This window comes from Cebus imitator, unplaced genomic scaffold, assembly GCF_001604975.1.
Source record: "Cebus imitator isolate Cc_AM_T3 unplaced genomic scaffold, Cebus_imitator-1.0 Scaffold284, whole genome shotgun sequence".
In the NCBI taxonomy this organism is placed as follows: Eukaryota; Metazoa; Chordata; class Mammalia; order Primates; family Cebidae; genus Cebus; species Cebus imitator.
In genome coordinates, this window is record NW_016107599.1 from 315,819 (window position 1) to 330,834 (window position 15,016).

Consider the following 15,016-nt stretch of genomic DNA (forward strand, 5'->3'; position numbering starts at 1 on the left):
TCCCACACCTCCCTGCTGAGCCCTCTCCACCTTTCTGAGACGGTCTCCAAATTCCCCAGGGGAATTAATCTCTCCCTGCTTCATGCTCAAGACCAACTTAACTGTGCTGATCTGACCCACAGACCCTCGAGGACAGGCCCCTCTTGTTCCCTCTGCACTTCACACAGTGATTATCCCAGGGTGTGGCATCCAGCAGGCGCTCAGTAAATGCTTGGGCAAGTCTCCAAGACACTAGGTTTGCGTTCAGAAAGAACAACACGGCATGGCCACTAGAGGGCGAGAAACACCAAAAAATGGCCGCGGTGGCCACATCGGTGAACTGTTCCCCTTTCTCCCTCTGGGGGCACCCGTGAGTCAAAAAGCAGGCGTAGACGGGACCATTTACTGAACAGGACCTGGGGACACCTGGACCTACTTTTCTCAGCAGCTCGCTCAGTGCTGTCAAGTCTTGGGGGGTAGCATCTTCCCTCATCGAAGACATTGGTTCACAGCTGGAGCAACGGAGGGGCAGGCAGGGCTGCCGGGTGCCCTGGGCAGGTTCCAGCCTGGGTGCTCCCTAATGGACAAGGGCCGCTGGAAAGCCTTAAAGAAGCCTCCGGGCCCCGCTCTATTTTCGGCTAGCCTTACTACCTCCACAGGCTGCTCCATCCTGCAGTGACACTCAGAGCTCCCACACACTCCAAAGGCACATGCCAGGTAATCTTTTTTTTGAGATAGGGTCTTGCTCTGTTGCCCAGGCTGGAGTGCAGTGGGGTCATCATGGCTCACTGCAGCCTCTAATTCCTGGGCTCAAGTGATCCTCCTGCCTCAGCCTCTTGAATAGCTGGGACTACAGGCACCTGCTACCATGCTTGTCTAATTTTATATTTTGTAGAGACAGGGTCTTGCTCTATTGCACAGAACTCCTGGGCTCAAGCAATCCTCTGTGTCAGCCCCCCCCAAAGTGCTGGGGTTACAGGGGTGACAGGTGATCTATTTTTACCTCAACATGGTCTTTGAGGGCCACACAGCACCCCAAGCCCATAGAGTATATCAGAGGGCCCTTCCCAACCACACAGGAGTCTCTTTGTTTGCAGTTTGAATGAGCAATTCTGTTCTCTTCCCTCCTTAAATTTCCAAGGATGCCGATGGTCTCTGGAGTGCTCTGTGCTTTTTCAAAATGGTGAGCCCGGGAAGGCGGCCCCTGACCAGCCCTTTGCTCTGGCCCTGCTTGCTTTCCTCCTCTGCCCCTTGCAAACACCCTTGCCCTGCTGCTAGTTTTGGAGTCTCACAGCATGTTAGAGGTGATGGCTCTTTAGTAGTCACCTAGTGGAAATTAAACCTCCTTGTATGACAATGAAGAGAACTGAGGCCTAGAGAGGGTGAGGACCCTCTTGAAATCACACAGCCATCAACTCTGGCTGCTGCAGACACACCTGGAGAACCTGCCACACATGCAAGTACACAAAAACGTTGTTTAGATTCAGAGACAGCAGGTCGGGGACAGACTCCAAAGGTAACTTTTGAGACACCAAATAATTCTGATGAGCTGCCAGGTTTGGGTATGACTGGTCTATGCCAGCTCCATACTCTACCATCACCACCCCAGCACTACTGATGAGCCTATGAGCAGAACAGCCCAGGAAGAAACAGCCCAGGAGGGAGAAGAAACCAGACAGGCAGGACAAGGGGCTCAGCCACCTCCATTCAGCGTTTGCTTCACCTGTGCTTCATACACTGGCTCATTCTAGCCCTCCCACTGGTCATGGGAGGCTGGGCTTTTTCATATCACTTTACAGAGGAGGAAGATGAAGTGATATTAGATAAGGCTCATATGTGGCTACAGCACTCTGATCCCTTCCCTCCTCCCAAGCGCAGCACCCCAGGCTTGCAAACTGTCTGCACGGTCCCCACTCGGGGGCATGGGTCTCACCCACCTGTTACAGCCCCTTTCCTCCCTTTAACACAATGTGATCTCCTAAAAGACTCTTTGCATGCTAAGGGGGACTAGAACTTAGGGCTTGAAATGTGGGTTTGAAGATCTTAAAGCCTATCTCCTTGGTAAGACCACAGCACCTGGTTTCATGCTATGCATACAGTAGAGACTGAATAACTGTCTGCTTTTTGATGCTGTATGCTTAGGAATGAGAGCGAAATCCTACCCAGTCATTAAACCTAGCCACTGCGGTAGCCACTTACAGAGAGAGAATCTGGAAGCAGCTGGAAGCAGCAACTGTCAGAGTCTGGAAACCTATTCCAAGAGGGATCACAAAAAGGGTGAGGTGATCTGCTTCCAGCCCTTTTTCCAGTTTACAGGGGACTTGCGCACAAGTCCAGGTGGGAAACGCTGGGTGCAGTCACAAGAGGAAACAGCCCTCGGGATGCAGCTGCAGCCAGGCTGCCCTTGGGCCCTGCCCTCTTGGCCATGCTCTGCCTTCCAATGGCCACAGACAGCCACACAGTGGTGGCAGAAACTCTAAACAGAGTAGCTGCCTTGCCCTGGGGGTTACAGTCACCCTTGTCCTGATTACCAGAAAGGTCCACTTTGTTTATGACACAGCTTCAAGCCAGCCGTGGGGAGGGCTGGTGGAGGAGGCAGGGTGGGCAGGACCATGGACTCAAGGGCCTTTCAGACCACAGCTGGGATAGCTATTTCTTTTTTTTTTATTCAATTTTTTATAAATTGCATTTTAGGCTTTGGGGTACATGTGAAGAACATGCAAGATTGTTACATAGGTACACACATGGCAGTGTGATTTGCTGCCTTCCTCTCCATCACCTATATCTGGCATTTCTCCCCATGCTGTCTCTCCCCAACTCCCCATCTCCCGCTGTCCCAATGAGAACACATGGACACAGGGAGGGGAGCATCACACACTGGGATAGCTATTTCTACTTTACCACTCCCTCAAAGGGAAGGGAGGAAACTTAACTTCCTAAAGCACGGACTATTGCCCTGGCATCCTACAAGGACTTTGTCCATATCACTGCGAGGCACCTGCCCATGCACCAGTCCCTGCACTCAGGGTCTGGGAAGATTCACACCTCGGATGGGAGATTTGAGTGTCAATATGTGACAAGATGTGGGTGGTGGCTTTAAAGGAGAGGGGCAGTGCGCAGGCATAGCTTTGGGCCTTAAAGCCAGGGACCTGCACTATCCCGGAGCCCCTGGGAGAAGTTATCCCTGGAGACCCAGCATGGAGGCGGGCAAGGCTCCTCCCCGCAGCCAACGAGGTACCACTGTGTTCTCTCTGGGGTCTTAAGACAACTCAGTCCTCCACACCAGAAAATTACAGACTAGTAAGACAAATAAAACACAGGCCTCTTGTCTCCCGGGAAAGGTATCAGAGGGCTTGGGATTCAAAGGCAGGGTTATATTTTGAGCAGCTGTGTTACTTAGGCAAGGGATTTGGTTTCTAAAAATGTACGGCAGGTACAAAAATACTTTCTTTGCAGAATTGTTTTGTATAAAAACTATGGCTTCCGGCATGTAGCAGAATTCATGATACCTGTTGAACAGAATGAAAACAGATTCAAAAGAAGTGCTCGAAGGCCACGGAGCTCAGAGGCAGGCATGCGGAGAAATCAGGAGCATCTCGAAACGTGGGGTGAGCTTGATGTGCAGAGGGGACTGGAGTAAGAGGAAAAGGAAGCCACGGGATGATGGAGCAGCTGAGCCATGGCTGGGGGGCGCGGGAGAGGAAGAGAGGCACCCCTGGGGCAGGAAAGACAAGGCTTTGTCTTTGAGGGAGCACAGAAATAATCGAGGTGGCCTAAAAGAGTGACACAAAAAGATTTACGCTTAGAAAGACACATTTCTAGTGTCCCTAGCAGCCAATGGTAAGATGAAATCTTGCAAGATGAGAGACCATGAGACAGTCAACTATGAAAGCAGGCAGAACGCAGCCAGGGCCGGCACTGGAGGAAGGTAATGGGGGCAGGGATGCAGGCAGACCAGGGGCAGGTCTAAGCCACAGCTCAGTGGTCAGGTAGGGACCAGCTGGATTGGGACTGGGACTCAACCTAAAACACTCAAAGGAGGAGGCCTTTCAGTGGAATGATTCTGTAGGGGAGTGACAGGTGTGTGGTTTGGATTCTCAGGGGAGTGGCAGGTGTGTGGTTTTGGTGTGGAGGATGATGGATTCAATTTTGATCTACTTGATGTGTTTAGTTAAAAGTTCTGCAGGGCCAGAGAGAGGGAGAGAGAGAGAGAGACAGATTTCTGGGGAGGGTAACTGTGAATGTAAACAGAGTGCTGGTCTACTCCTGTTGCTGTTGGCTGAGGAATTTCAGAAAGCTCTTGCGTTTTCCAGATAAGAGAACACTCTGTAACACAGGCTTAACATCATCTCAGCTTTCTTGGTTGACATAATGGTGCTTCAGCATCTTCCATGGCCTTGGGGGACCTTATCATGAGGTTCAATAGCTTCTGTTGAGTTTGGGCCAAACTTCCTTGGCCTTCTGATTAATCAGTATCCTCATTTCATGTCCTCATTTCATTTTTCTCTTGGAAATTAAGTTGAACAATGCCTCAAACAGAATAGCCACTGGAGTTACCTCATTGGTAAGCTTCCCAATGAAACCAGAAGACTAATTAATTACAAAATCATAGGAAAGCAACATTGAACTGGTTTTCTATTTTTTTCTGCATATACTTGAATGGCATTTGGGTTTTCTAGGACTAGAAAGCCCCCTTTCCTCTCCACTTCCTCCCACAAAGAAAAAAAAAGAAAGAAAAGAAAAAGGAAAAAGAAACTTCTAGAAAGCCAAAGATTCTACACATTATTGTCCTTTTATAGATGAGGATATTAGAGTTTCCCATCTTTCAATGAAGAATGGGACTACAGGAAGGTTGAGAATAAATCACAAGAAGCGGCACCGTCAGGAACACTTGTGAGTGCTGCAGGCAACTCACTCTTCCCCTGCGGGCCTGGGAGCAAACAGGTAGAAACTGAGGTGTAAGGAAATCTAGGACTTTGGTTGAGGATGGCTTGGGTCAAATCCCAGGTGGCCTCACACTACATCCATAGACTTGGACAGTGGATTTCGCTTCTCAGAGCCTTCATCTTCAGCTGCCATAAAATGGTTGGGGGCCCCTTCCTCCAATCAGTATGTGTGGATTAAAGAAATGTGAACTAGCTCAGAACATTGGAGGAATTCACAAATGTGACTTCTCTTTCTTCTCCTTTAATCATTAACAAAATATCTAAACAACCAATTTATCTAATTATTAATGAGTAACAAATTAGTCAATAGACATAAATGTTAACAACAAAATATATGGCTTTTCATTATTAGTAATGAAAACAACTAAGTAATGAACCACTTATTAATTAGCCAATCAGTCCAATTATAAATAAAACAACATTTGATCCCTGTAATACTGCAGTGACTAAACAACTATTTAATATGATTAGTACTTACAATGATGATGCATGAACACTAATTAACCTAATTATCATTAATAAAGAATAATTATTCCTAATAACCGCCTAGTTCCAATTGGATTTATAAAGTTAGATGGAATTTGAAGATGCATGAAAATTACTTGCATAAATTAGCATGGCAATCAAATTCCTTCGTGACTTGGATATGTTCATTTTGGGGGGAAGCTGCTCAGAATTTGTGAGCCCTCCTCCGAGATGGTGGATCCCTGTAGCACTAGCCCTCATGACTTCTCACCTCAAGGGATTCCTGCACAGAGGCCCAGGGCCACAGCCCACCCAGCCTTCTCTCAGGCCAAGCCCTCCCCTGCCTGCGTTTCCACCAATTCAAGGGACTTCATCCTGAGCACAGCACCAGCAGCACTGCCTACGCATAAACACTTGACCAGGCCAGACACAGATTTCCAATTTTCCTAAAAGGCTGCCAGGATACAGGAGTCGCCACATAGGACATCCTGGCTGTATAGATTTATTATAGAATTTTCCAGCAGGTGGAATATTTCATTTTGAAAGAAAGGCATGAAAAGCATCTTATAGGATTCCAGCCACCCCGGGGCTTTGCACGCTCTGAGATGGCAGTGTGGCTCTTCCCATAACGCAAAGCTAATTAAACTCTCTGAGCTTGGTTTCTCTGGATTTTAAATGAGGGTAAGCGTATTTTGCTCACAGGCAGTTATAAGGAATAGACACGATTATCTGTGAAAGCTAAAGAGAATGCCTGGCAACAGCAGAAACTCAACACGCAGGTTTCCTTTACTTCTCCCCACTGCTCTTTCAGGGATAGGCCACATGGGATCAGCCTTGGTTTTCCAGGTCAGTGTCAAGATCCTGCTCTGGGCCTCCACAGAGCCTTGACTTCCTCTCCAAAGCTCAGCTCGGTGGATTCTCCTTCCAGGTTAATCCTGTGTTTTTGTTTGATGCTGCTTTGACATCCTGAGGCCTCGTGGATGCAGGGAGGGCCTTCGCCTCCTAGGGGTAGCTAATTCCTAGAGATTGCAAAGGACTTGCTTGAGCGTAGGACCCCGAGATGCACACTGGCCAATCCCTAGTCCACAACCCCACCACCTCCTTCAATCAGGCTCCTGTAGTCTGGGACAGGACACCACCTCTCTGCCCTAAATCACCCCTGGGCCAGGTACTACATCGTGAGAAACCACCCCTACAGCTTGAAGCTTGTGGAAATTATTCAAAACTGTCCAATGCTAAGCCTGCTCAGCAACTGACCCTGCCTCTCCCTTGCCTTCCCTTGAAAACCACAATAGAGGCTCCTGCCCACGTCTGCCTTTCACTCTCTCTGCCTTTGAACTGCCGCTGGTGCAACCCTGGCAGCCCTTGCAGGAAACAGACGCTCTCGTCCACAGAAACTGTGAGGAGCAAACCACCTCCAATGACGGCCAGCTCCTGATCTGTTGGCCTCACCCTACCTAAATAAATAGGTTCAGATGAAAACACCTTCTCTATCCATGTCTCTTTCTGGCCCATTAATGTGTGAATCCTCATGGTGTAGACCGCAGCTACTTAGATTTGACATCCCAGGAGCTGAATTTGGTACCCAGTGTGTACTTAATAAAAACCCATTGAATGAATAAATCCATGAATGAACAAGCAAATAAATGGTAGGCAGGAGAAAACAGAGGCCAGACCGAGGCCAGGTAGACACATGGATATGTCAGAAAGAGTGACTCAGAGGAAATGGCTGAGATGCATAGAAACCCAAACTCCTGCTGTGGAGAAACTGGAATGCTTTTACACTGTTGGTGGGAGTGTAAATTAGTTCAACCATTGTGGAAGACAGTGTGGCACTTCCTCAAGGGTCTAGAACCAGAAATACCATTTGACCCAGCAATCATTCTACTATAACAACACATGCACACATACGTGTATTGCAGCACTATTTACAATAGCATAGACTTGGAACCAACCTAAATGCCCATCAATGATAGACTGGCTGAAGAAAATATGGCACATACACACAATGGAATACTATGCAGCCATAAAAAAGGATGAGTTCATGTCCTTTGCAGGGACACAGATGAAGTTGGAAGCCATCGTTCTCAGCAAACTAACACAGGAACAGAAAACCAAACATCTCATGTTTTCATTCATAAGTGGGAGTTGAACAATGAAAACACATGGACACAGGGAGGGGAACAAGACACACCAGGGCCTGTCAGGGGGTGGGGGCAAGGGGTGGAAGAGCACTAGGACAAATCCCTAATGCATGTGGGGCATCAAACCTAGATGATGGATAGATAGGTGCAGTGAACCAACATGGCACATGTATACCTATGTAACAAACCTGCACATTCTGCACATGTATCTCAGAACTTAAAGTAAAATAAAATTAAAGAAAGAAAGAAAGAAACCCGGCCTCTTAGCATACGAGTGGCTGACCTGAACACAGCTTTGATTCCATCAGGCAGTGGCCCCAACCAGACCACCAGGAGGTACATACTGCAAACACTATGTTGCCTGGTTCTGAACCATTGAGATTCCTGAACACATCAGGGTACACGATTACAGGGTGCAAATCCCTGCCATGAAAAGCCTGGCAATATTTATATCTATAGCACACAGCTCAGTGTCTGGCATTCAGTAAGGATTTACTGAAAGAAAATGACTTCAAAGTTAAAAATGAAAGAACGAAAGCTCTTTTCCCAGATAACAAACAAAGAGTTGTAGGGGAAAAAAATTATAGCTTAAAATAATTTGATAGAGCTGCATTGATGATGACTTTTAAAATATACAAGGTTGGCTTGCTATGAAGCAAGATAATAAAACAAAGGCAAAACCCACTCTATTTTTCATTATTAACAGCAAAATGCCACAGTGAATGAGAAATATTTAGAAAACTGTGAATTATGATGGATCATATATTCTTATTTCCTGCTGCCTCTCGACCTGAAGGAAGGGTGCAGAAATGAAGTCTCAGATTGCATCCAAGGTGCCATCTTTCACTAGAATGCTTTCATGTCAGCCAGCAGGAAAAACTGGCTTCTGAAGTGCAGTGAGCAGTGTTTTCCGGATGAGTGCGTCCCTGCCAATGTGGGAAAGACAGTGTGACCGCCACCCTGGGGAGTCTGCTGTGGAGGTGGGGCTGTCCAGTCCCAGGTGGTGCTGAAGCCAGCTGCTTCACTGCAGCTCCAGAAGGACCAAACAGAAGAGCCCAGCAGTGACTCGTGCCCACCTGCTTGGTGCCAAAGAGGCCAAGAGAACAGGGACAGCCATGTCTGTCTACGCCCTGTTTGCTATGCCTCGGGACCTCATTATTACCTGTCACAGGCCCTGCTCTTCTCCTCAACCTCCAGGTCTGTCCTCCTTTTTTATTTGTACTAGTATTTTTAACAAATGATAAACTGAAGTTCAGAAGGCTGGGTCACTTATCCAAGATCCCTCAAAACCAGAAAGTGGCGAGCGCTGAGCCTGGGTCTCTGCTGTTCCTTCTGTGCCTTCTGCTTGCTGGTCCTGCTTCATCATGAATGATCTGGAGGACCTCTGTGACTGGGGGCCTAACCCCATCATTTTACAGATGGGGAAACAGGCCTGGGCGGGGAAGGTCTTGGCCAATGTCCCAGTGTTTTGGAAGACAGACTGAGACCCCGACCCAGTGGCCGCCCTTTTGGTTTTCTGGCCTCTGTGGCTGATCCCCTTACAACTCTCACTGGGTTCATCCTCCTATCTCTGCTGCTCCATGCCCTGCACTCTAGTGGTGCCACATGCTGCCCGATTCCTGCCCAGTGGTGCACCAGGTCCCTGAAGAGCTGTGCCCCAGGGGAGGGCCCCCTTCCTCTTGCCCCAGTCTGGCTGGCAGTGCCTTGTCTACCAAGGGGAGACAAGACTCCTCATGGCTGATTTCCCCACCACCTCGTCCTGCAGTCCCCCCTCACCTCCCAGAACTTCCCTTTCTCCTAGGACTGCTCGTCACTCTTTTCATCCCCATCTGTCGCCTCCAGATGGAAATTCCTCCAGGATTGCAAACAATGATCATTCAGCTCCCATACAGGATGGCAGAGGAGGAGGGAAGGAGGACATGTGACTCACTGGCCGTTCTTTTTAATACTTTGATGAGGTGACCAGCAGGATTTTGGCTATCCACCTGAGAGCTACTGCCTGGTCATTTATTTAACCAGAGAAAAACACTGTTGCTATGGAAGAGCATGTAAAAGGTAGTTACCTGCGGCCCCAGCAATCCAGTGATTCCAGGTGGTCCCACGTCACCTTTCTTTCCCTGAGTGTAAAAGAAGAAGCTAAAATTAACAAGCAGGCAATCCTCACCCAGAGCTGATTTAATAATGAGTCTCGGTGGACATTTGGGTCTTTATTACTCTCAACCTCCCAGATTAACAATTGTCCCTTGGAAATCCCCCACAGAGGAGCAATGTGGGATCAGAAGAACGACTCAGGCTTTGGGGTCAGGAGCAAGGCTTTGGATCCCAGCTCTGTAACTTAAATGTGCTTGGTAATACATGGCCCCGTATTCAGAAGGCACAGAAGGGAATACCTGAGAAAAGTCTCCTTTTAATCCCAGTCTCAGCCACTCAGTCCCTTTCCTTGGCTCATCTTACCAGATGTTGGTTAATTCTCCCAGAGATATTTTGTGCATTGGTAAGCCCTCCACATGCACACACACAAACACACACACTCCCCTGTCCCCTTTCCTTCACAGATTTCAGCATGCCATTTAATCTGTTAAACTTGGCTTGTTTCCATTTCATTGATCTAAGCAGGATCCCACATCACAGGGAGAGTTGCTGGGATCCTTTACACAAATGCATGATTTTCCCTGTGCAAATGCTTCGTGATGCACTGAAACAATCCCTCCTCGTGGCCAGGTAAGTTACTCAGGGCATGTGTCCTCTTCTGCTGTGCGAATCCACACTTCAGTGCATGTGTGCTCAGTAGTTCCAGTAGGGTGACATTGTGGGGTGACCTAAGGCCATCTCCTTAAACAGGGGTAAGGTGTGTGTTGGTTAGTTTAATTTATACAATGTGGTAATGGCATACATTGTGTAGCAGAGGTTATCTGAAGGACAGAATACAGCCCTTTTGGGCTTTGTCTTGGAGGTTTTCTTGATTAAATAAAAGCATTGCCATCAGAAATTGAAGGTAAAACAGGACGTTGAGTAAGATCTACGTTTTGAGTGCCTATTTTGTGCTAAACTCACTTTCTAGTTCTTTCCACATGGTTCTTTCTTAATTTGTTCTGCGAGAGGATCCTAGAACGCCCATGTTCTCATCCCATTGATGGGTGTGCAAACCGAGGCTCAGAGCTCATGTCTCCATTTTTGCACTGCTAGTAAGGGGCAGAGCTCAGACCACACCCAGTTCCATGTGGCCCTGACGGCTGTGCCAGTGATGCGGGCTTCTCAGGGTTCCGAAGATGATTAAAAGGGATGCTTTCTACAAAACAACTCTAAGGGTATCTATGAGACGTAAAACTTGATGTCATCCTCCCCTCTCATTCAGCAACTCTGGCCCTCTTCTCTCTGCCCCTTGCTGATTCTTGCTTATCTCCACTGTCCCAGGTCCCCCAACTCAGGGACATGCATAAGGCCTTTTTCTTACCTTAGACCATGCCCCCTCCATCCCACTATTTCCCCACCGATCCCCATCTTTCTCATTCCTTCCCTCTCTCCATCCCTTCTTTCCTCTCCTTCCTCTCTTCCTTTCTTCCTTCTCTCCTTTTTCCCTTCCTCCCACATTTAATGAACAACTAGTATGTGCTGAGCTTAGGAAACAGGCTTTGTGATACCTCTACCCGCAACCTCCCAAAACAGCCCTTCCCCAGGAGCAATGGGCTAAGCAGAGCTGCTGTACTCTCCCGCCTCCGCTTCACAACGCCACCATCAAACCAAGGCCCATCTTAGGCACATAATCCTCCAGGAGGCTGCTGCCACTTTGTTAAGGGAACAAAGGTATCAGAGTTGCACAAGAGGGAAGTCTGGTGGCGCTCGGAGGCAAGTGCTCTTTAAGGAGCTTCAAGTCCTGAAATCTCAGGGGTCTCACACATTAGACTGAGCCCACTGTGGCTGAAAGTGGAAGATAAAGCTCTACTCTCTCCTGCTTTGTTGTCCACTCAACTCAGTCCCCCTGAATGCTGAGCTCTGGGCACACCGGCAGGACTAAGGCATGGCCTCTGCCCATAGGGGCTCGTAGTTTGCTGAGAAGGCAGACGGAAGACTGTGTAATGACCACACAGCCTGTGCTGGGCATGCAGAAGCATCAAGAGCTCCTGGTTCTGCCTAAAGGGCTTAAGAAGATGTCCCAGGGAGGCGGTGCTGATGTCATGTTGGAAGGAGAAAAAGGAACTTCCCAATGGGACAAAAATCAGCTGCAGGGAACAGAATAGGAAAGTGTGCAGAGGCAGCTGAAAGCCAGACATTGGCAAAGACTGTGTGTCGCCCAGGATGGGAGGCTGCAGGATGCGACAGCAAGGAGTCTTGAAGGGTTTGGGTGGCCTGGACCAAGCACAGCCACCCAGGGGGTCAGGGGTTTCAACTGACCACACAGTCTGGTCCAATGTGTGCCGGCCCCGGGAGCAGCAGATAGGATGGATGAAGGCTGATGGAGCTGCTTCCTCTCCCTGCCCAGCGTGACCCACAACATCCCCTTGGACCAGCCCACCATTGTCTCCCCCGAGGATGACCACAGCAGCCTCCTAAACTGTGCCTCCCTTCACACTTGGCCATTGCACTTTTCCCCTCAAAGCAGAGCCAGGATGATATCATTAAAACATAAATCATGTCACATCTCCTCTGCTCAAAGCACTGCAATGCTTCTCTGCTCACTTAGAGCAGAACTTTAACGACCTCTAACCTGCCCTCCATGGCCTCATTTCCTCCAACCCTCTTCTCATTTCCGTGTACCTTTTCCCCACCTGCAGCCACACTGGCATCCCATCTCCAGCTTAAACCTGCCAAATGCATTCCAAGCTGAAGGCCTCTCCGCTGGCTCTTCCTCCCGCCTGGGTTGTTCCCCAGGTATCCACATAGATCAGTTCTTCAATTCACTTTGGTTTCTGCTCAAATGCTCTTTGAACTGAATGTCTTCTTTGGCCAGCCTAATCAGACTAGCAGCTCCTCTGTCCCACTGTGTCCTCTCACCCTGCCGTAACTTCCTTAGTATGGATCCTCACCAGATGGACCACTGGTGTTCGTGGTTATTTATTGCCTGTCTACCCTTAGTGGGACACAAGCCTTCTGAATGCAGAGTCGGGCTCTGTTTTTGTTTGATGCTCTATACTGTTGGCTCAGGACAGTGCCTGTCACATGGCAGACACTCAATAGACATTTGTGTGCTGAATAATTGTCCCTTTGAGAACTATGCAGTCCCAAGCCATGTCAGTGACACGAGGGATCGCAGTGAAAAGTTAGAGAAAAGTGGTATCAGGGAGGAAGGGAAGATACAACTTGGAGATGTACTGACTAGCAGAGAGAGTAAGTGAGCCTGATTCTGACACCCCTGGATCCGCACCTGTGAGCTGTGGAATGCATCAGCCTGGAGGATGTGATGAACTTTAGGTCAGAGTGGGTTTCTTGATACTTGCCAGGTAGAATTCAAAATGTGGTCACAGATCCCTTCAGAAGATAGCAAAGCCTTGGAGGCTCTGGGTTTCTCCATCCATCTGATCCTGCTCTGATTAATGCAGACATCAGGAAGCTGATCACAAGACAGCTAATAGTTGCCAGCTCCCCTTCCTCAGGGAAAGGAAACCAGACACCTTCCATTTTCTATCTAGACACCCACTCCAACTGCTTCCAGGTGATTCTATAGAAAGTCACTGGTTATTTACAAGATGAATAAACCATTTTCCCTCGAGGTCAGTGGGAGGACCTGGTGACTCATCCTCAGAATTTAGAACCCAAGCCAGCAATGTAACTATGCTGAAAGGAAAGACTGAAAGGAGAGATTCATTTCCTACTAATGGTGGGTAGGAAAGGATGTGAGGGAAGGGATGCAGAGATCTGGGCCATGACTGGGCAGAATGGCTCATTAAGATGCCAATGTGGTCGTGGTGTGAAGCTTTGCTTTCCTCTCTGGGGTGACGCGATCACCATTTGGGGATGCAGCAAGGTCTCAGCAGCTCTCCGCTTCCTCAGCTGACCCCAGGATCTTATGTAACAACCTTACTCATGCTCAGGAAGGTGAACACCTAAGTTGACATCAGCATTTGTAAAAGGCATGGACTCAGGAGCTGATCCTATGCCAGGAAAGTTGAATCAATTGATCTGGAAGAGCAGGCATATGGGCAAGTAGGAGGCATGTGGTGCATGAAAGAGAAATGTAGCCGGGCGCGGTGGCTCAAGCCTGTAATCCCAGCACTTTGGGAGGCCGAGGCGGGTGGATCACGAGGTCAAGAGATCGAGACCATCCTGGTCAACATGGCGAAACCCCGTCTCTACTAAAAAAATACAAAAAATTAGCTGGGCATGGTGGTGCGTGCCTGTAATCCCAGCTACTCAGGAGGCTAAGGCAGGAGAATTGCCTGAACCCAGGAGGCGGAGGTTGTGGTGAGCCGAGATCGCGCCATTGCACTCCAGCCTGGGTAACATGAGTGAAACTCCGTCTCAAAAAAGAAAAAAGAAAGAGAAATGCAAAGAAACACACATCTACAGACACAAACATCAGAAGCATAAGGTTTTCGGCAAGGAGGAGAAAATAAGCAAAAAGGCAAGAGGCCAGAGAAAGAAAAGTGTCAGAGGCAGATCTTTCATGGGTCATCCACAAAGGGGCGTCACCCAGAGAAGCCTCAGTGTAACATCTCTTTGGCGTCTGTACCTTCCACACCTGCAGCGTCATGGGCCGTTCCAGTGCCTCTCAAAGCCGGCCTTCCTTTCTGCAGCCATAGTCACAGGAGCCCACCCTGTTCCCAGGCCCAATCTCTTCCTTCAGGCCCTCCTGGGCCAACCTGTGCAGGCAGGTTATCCTTCCCAAAGGGTGAAAGAAGCTCTGTCCAAGTCACTTCTCTTCTCTAATGTAGTTAGTTAGAGGAGCTTCTTTATCCCAAAGATATATCTGAGCTGTTTGATTTGGAGATTCCAAGCCCTGGGGTCCTAACCTGCCTTTTCAATCTGGTGTTCAGAGTTCACACCATCATTTCCCAAGCAAGGGTCCAAAAGGACTGCTTAGCTCAACCCCAAATACCCCCTTAGGACTTCTGATGCCTGAGACGTTGCCATGCTGCTCCCTCTGTCTGTAATCCTCCCTTCCTGTCTCAGCCCATCAAAATCACATCCCAGTTCAGTGCCACCTCTTCCAGGAAGCTTCAGCAATAATGATAAATAACAGCCCAAAAGATGAGAAATAAATACTTGAGACATGAATTCCCTGGGTCCACCCAAGAGCTAACAAGTTAGAATTGCCAGGGGTGGGGTACAAAGCTCTAAGTAAGTAGAACCAAAGAAACTATCTGTTTTTTTTCTTTCTCCAACCCCTTTCCTCTATGATAATGTAAAGAAAAGAAGTCTAAATCTAAGGTAGATTGGAAGGAAAAGCCGTTTAGCTTGCTGAGCCTTTGTTTTCCCACATAGAAGATTATAATCATGATAATTATCTCAAAAGATAATAGAAGAGATAATTTCATATTTGAGGAA

The 15,016-nt window shown here is 48.3% G+C and overlaps 1 protein-coding gene across 1 annotated transcript in view; it reads right to left on the reverse strand.

Annotated features, from left to right (window-relative positions):
* COL22A1 (collagen type XXII alpha 1 chain) overlaps positions 1–15,016 on the reverse strand; it is a 320,119-nt gene that overhangs the window by 133,422 nt on the left and 171,681 nt on the right. Inside the window, exon 23 of the mRNA XM_017501684.2 lies at positions 9,598–9,651. Coding sequence (XP_017357173.1) covers positions 9,598–9,651 — 54 coding nt within the window. The remainder of the gene's footprint in view (positions 1–9,597; positions 9,652–15,016) is intronic.